Raw genomic sequence first — 4,871 nt, 5'->3', positions numbered from 1 at the left:
GCCTTTGAGCAGTGGGCCAGTGTGACATCTGGGTTACCACAGTTTACCTTCACTTGGTTTCCTCAGGTATCCATTTATCGACCAGTCGGAAAGGGAGGATGAACAGTCCGGGCCCACGGAGTTGTAGCCAGGCGTGCTAACCACTACACCTCGGAGGTTAGATGTCAGAATTAAATCGCCAACGTATCGTCCGGCGATCACATGGAGGTATTTCCCGTTCCTTTCACTCTCTTCGTAATCCTTATAATTCGCAATGTTAAATAAGCCTTTGAATGATTTCAGAAGTATATATATTTCATAAATATTTACAGAGGTTACATTGCTGTTCTCCGTAAAGTGGAGAAGAAGGGTTTACGATGGAAAGTAAGTTGCGTGAGGCGCCAGGGTCACGATGTTGTAAGGGTGACAGCGGAGGGTCGGCAGAGTTAGTGAAGTGATTGTTCACCTCACTGGTCAGTCTGCTTGACCTCTGCAAGACACGCCGAAAACAGAGTTGAAATCATGGGTGGAGGACCTATTCCTCGGGGTGGGCGGGCTCAGCGGGAAGTGGGGCAGGGTAGGAAGGCTGGGGTGGGGCTGGGTAAGACGGAGGGGGTGGGGCGGGGTAAGATGAGTGTTCTGGGTACTTCGGCTCCCCCTCGTAGGTGACCACAGCCTCCAGCCCGTCGCCGTTGTCCACGTAGGTGACGGTCTGAATGCGCCCGTCGGGGAGGTTCACGGTGTAGCTACCCTCGGTCTTGTACCCGTCGCGGCTCTCAGAGTGGCCGAAGTTGGTGCCGGAGTAGTCGTCAGCCACGCCGTAGTTGTACGTGTACTTGGGAGGAGACTGTTGGGGCAGACGAAGGACAGTTAAAGACGTGAGCCTGAGGATGACTGGAAGAGGCTGCACTAAAGTAGATTCACGCAGTACTTCCATTGGACTTAAAGGACCCAAACCCAAAAGACTAAGGTAGTTCGTTTCTCATCTTCTTCCCAAGAAAGATAAATCAATCCCCACATAAACTTCCACGAACCGTCAATAGTGTGGCTTGAGTGGAAAGGTACAATTAGATATGAATTAGGGGAGAGACCAAGGTTGAAGATATTCTCACGACAATTGAATGGACTTGAACGAGCCATGTTATGATTAGAATTGATAGCAGACAGACAATCAAAGTAACAGAGTAGCAACCTAAGAGTGTAGAAGCAGGCAGAGAACCCGGTGGATAGATGAAATGTTAACCTTTCCCGAAGCAAGATGTAGTGCATTAACAATGGACAAATAAATTCAATACGTTGGGATAGGCCTTTGTCCTACATCGACTTTAATGGTATGATAATGACGATAATGGTGATAATGACGATGATGGTGATGGCCTCTCAGAAATGTCTCACCTCTGGATGTGGCGGGGCGGGGTGGCCGTAGGAGGGGGTCGGGTGGTAGGGTGCGGGGCGGTCAGCGAGGGCCACCACCACCAGACACGCTGCGAGCACAAACTGTCAAGGAGGAAGCGAGGGTTAGGAGCATCGAGCACATGGAAAAAAAGCGAGGCTGTCACAACACAGTTCCACATGAACACATCCACGATCAACGCATCCTCGGTTGTGGACACGAGGAGGTGGTGAGGCTGCTGTCCACACAACTCTCAACGTACCCTGAGAGACATATTGAGCTACTGATGACTTCCACCTCCCCGGAACATTCTTATATACCGACAAAACCTCTACTTTCCCCTTCGTTGGTCGGTGAGGAGCCTTGCGACAACCCGCAGACCCTCGCTTGCCCGTTCCCTGCCTCCCCTCCCTTCCCTCGCCGCGGGAGTGGACACATCGTGGTCAGGGCGGCCTCGCGGCGGAGCCTTCCGAGACGAGGCGACGAGGACGAGTTGGAATGAATGTTTCATCAGAGAAATTTCAATAACGCACTGAAAAATCTCGACATGTATGCCGCTGAGTGCTAGAGATCGAACCCGGGCCTTCAGAAAGGAAGTCAGGGCAGCAAACCACTGGGCCACGGGTAAGCTAAAAGCTCCCCGTGCCTTCTGAAGGTGCGGGTTTGATTCCCGGAATTCCAGTAATGTTAAGTTCGAAATGTTTATTTCATTAGTCTTTCGTCAGGACACACACACACACACACACACACACACACACACACACACACACACACACACACACACACACACATATATAAATCATAATAATGTGGGCTTTTTTTGTATGTGAGCGTAACAAATAATAGGGAAAAAATACAAAGTCATTACCTAAAGAAGTTTATTACCCAGCCTGATGCACCACAGTCCATGCACGGGGCCGAGTGTCGAGAGTAAGCATAACGTTATCATCCATTCGAAGTCTGCAATGGCTCATCGTGTGTGTATGTTTCCTGGCGGCCCGTGTGTCGTTTGTATGCTGAAAGTATCCCTGATGACTATGAGCAAAGAGACAGTGTAGGGGGTAGGCAGTGTTGGGAAGAGATGGGCTCAGATGGGGGACAGGGGCGGTGGATGGATGGCTGAGGTGGGGAAGGGCTGTTTGGGGATGGGCAGGAGGGGGGGCATGTGGTGAATGACTGGGGCAGGAAGTGTCTGTGTTGGGGCGGGGCGGGGCGGGGCGGGAAAGAAGAGACAGGCGTAGTGGGTGATGTTTGGGGCAGGTAAGGTCTGTGCTGGGACGGGGCGGGAGGGGTGAACCGCTCAGACGGGGTACAAGTGCAGTGGGTGGATGGCTGGGGCGAAACAAGTCACGGAATGCACTCAGGTATAATACACGGGCGTCTTGGGGTACGAAGCGGCGGGCCGGTACACGGGGGCGGGCTTGTACTTGGGCTCAGGCTTGTACTTGGGTTGAGGTTTGTATTGCGGGTACTGCGCCTCTCCCTCGTAAGTGACCTCAGCCTCTAAGCCGTCCCCTTTGTCCACGTAGGTGACGATCTGCGTGCGGCCGTCGGGGAGGTCCACGGTGTAGCTGCCCTCGGTCTTGTACCCGTTGCGGCTTTCGGAGTGGCCGAAGTTGGCGCCGGAGTAGTGGTCAGCCACGCCGTAGTTGTATGAGTACTTGGGAGGAACCTGCAAGTATTCAGAGGTAATATAAAGATTTAAAATTAATAATGCTTAAGAATAATACGAGTACATAGGAGGAATATCGAACTAATAATACAGTAAATTACGAGTTAATGAAAGCATCACCCTTAAATATAGTCTGTCGTATTATTGAATTCACCGTCATAGAACCTACAACCAAAATCTTATAGACTACAACTAGTTTTGGGTAATTTAACGTCTTTTTTTATTTTTGTTTTTGTTTCTTACTAAAGTAGATTATTTGGGATCAAAGCGAATGAATAACCTGCTATAAAGTGCCCCGTTAGTGCGTGAACAGTGCTGGCCTGAATCTTGGCTCTGAATACGCCTGACTTGTGACGGAGGCATAGCAAGGCACTGAACTGACCATTATTCCTCGAAGCATAATGTTAACTTGACAAACTCTTCCTTCGTTGGCTTTACTGACACATCAAGCATACGATTACTCTCCCATTTGCTGCCTTTCCTCGGTGTGAGCATAATCCAACAACTTGCTCGAGGGATGGCGGACACGGAGTTCGTCAAGTGCCTCAAAAGACACCGTGCACCGTGGCCATCCTTTCCATCCTCGTTGCGGTCTGGCGCTGCTGGTCTTTGCCTGCGGCGTCTTGGTGAAACGGCTGCTAAACGAGTGAGTGGCTAACACGAAAGCATTGAACAGTGGACATAAACTCGCGAGAAGGAGAAAAGTAAGGCCACTCTTCTGCCTTGAGGGCCGACGGACTGAGACTCACGGTGGGGTAGTCCGGCTGGGCGCGGGGGGCGGGGCGCGAGTAGGAGGGGGGCGCCGCGAAGGAGGGGTAGGAGGGTAGTCGGGCTGCCTCCACGCACGCCGCCACCATGCACACGGCTGCCACAACGGTCTGTAGGAAGCAATGGTGATAACAGTGGTATTAGAGTAGTAGTAGTAGTAGTAGTAGTAGTAGTATAAAAAAAACGTGCGCGTATCTCCTAATAAAACATACAAACGATGCTGAGTCGATGTGATGCCACGAAAACCAAGCCACTTCTCACTATCCAGATTAACATAGTCCTCACTATCCTGTAACATAGTATCGATAAAGTAACAGTGCAAGAATTCAGAAAGTTACTTCAGTCAGTGCAGAGAAACAATACATGTGCTGAGTTAGTGGCTGAGGCGAGACTGGTGAGCGGCGTGAACAATAACCAATGTGGAGAAATGACTTCCGATTGCCCTCCCCACCTGAGAGAGAGAGAGAGAGAGAGAGAGAGAGAGAGAGAGAGAGAGAGAGAGAGAGAGAGAGAGAGAGAGAGAGAGAGAGAGAGAGAGAGAGAGAGCACACACACACACACACACACACACACACACACACACACACACACACACACACACACACACACACACACACGTACCCTTACTCCTGGAGCCATCGCAGAGGAGTGATGCCCCGCGCAGCCTCTCACCTGCCTTTATATGCCCGCCTGCCGCACCCGGGGGCTCAAGGTCGTGCCCCGGCGCCCCCGCCCTCGAGGTCACGTGATTCCCCTCCACGATGAGCCCCCCGCGTCGAGCTGTTCTTACATGGCGGAGAGGTGTGAGGTCACGTGTGTGTATGTGTGTGTGTGGGGGGGGGTGGGGGGTGGGGGGGAGGTGCTTATAAAATTATCTTGTTTTAATCACATTGTTGTTTATTGTTTATTTATTTTTTATACGGACTACAAGAAATGATGGAATAGTGTGCATCAGTTATTATACGGAATTAATGCGTTGGATGTGATACGAGAGGAAGGCTTAACGCTCCTGCTTACTTACATGCAGGGCCGTGTCTAGCCTTTTTGGGGCCCTATGCG

The 4,871-nt window shown here is 51.1% G+C and overlaps 2 protein-coding genes across 2 annotated transcripts; both read right to left on the bottom strand.

Moving 5' to 3' along the window:
• Window positions 1-273: 273 nt before the first annotated feature.
• Window positions 274-1,646, bottom strand: LOC126991799 (cuticle protein 7-like). The gene is made up of 3 exons (XM_050850468.1): window positions 1,635-1,646; window positions 1,375-1,476; window positions 274-826 (listed from the first exon to the last, which is right to left on the bottom strand). The coding sequence occupies exons 1-3, from the start codon at window positions 1,644-1,646 to the stop codon at window positions 515-517; spliced, it is 426 nt and encodes a 141-aa protein (XP_050706425.1). The 3' UTR covers window positions 274-514.
• Window positions 1,647-2,098: 452 nt separating this feature from the next.
• On the bottom strand, window positions 2,099-4,471 carry LOC126991798 (adhesive plaque matrix protein-like). The gene is made up of 3 exons (XM_050850467.1): window positions 4,434-4,471; window positions 3,794-3,922; window positions 2,099-3,044 (listed from the first exon to the last, which is right to left on the bottom strand). Exons 1-3 carry the CDS (start codon window positions 4,449-4,451, stop codon window positions 2,733-2,735), a joined length of 459 nt encoding a protein of 152 aa, XP_050706424.1. The 5' UTR covers window positions 4,452-4,471; the 3' UTR covers window positions 2,099-2,732.
• Window positions 4,472-4,871: the final 400 nt, after the last annotated feature.

The sequence above is a fragment of the Eriocheir sinensis genome, unplaced genomic scaffold (genome assembly GCF_024679095.1).
Source record: "Eriocheir sinensis breed Jianghai 21 unplaced genomic scaffold, ASM2467909v1 Scaffold342, whole genome shotgun sequence".
Lineage (NCBI taxonomy): Eukaryota > Metazoa > Arthropoda > Malacostraca > Decapoda > Varunidae > Eriocheir > Eriocheir sinensis.
Note: the sequence above shows the minus strand (reverse complement) of the source record. Positions and strands in the feature narration are given on the sequence as shown.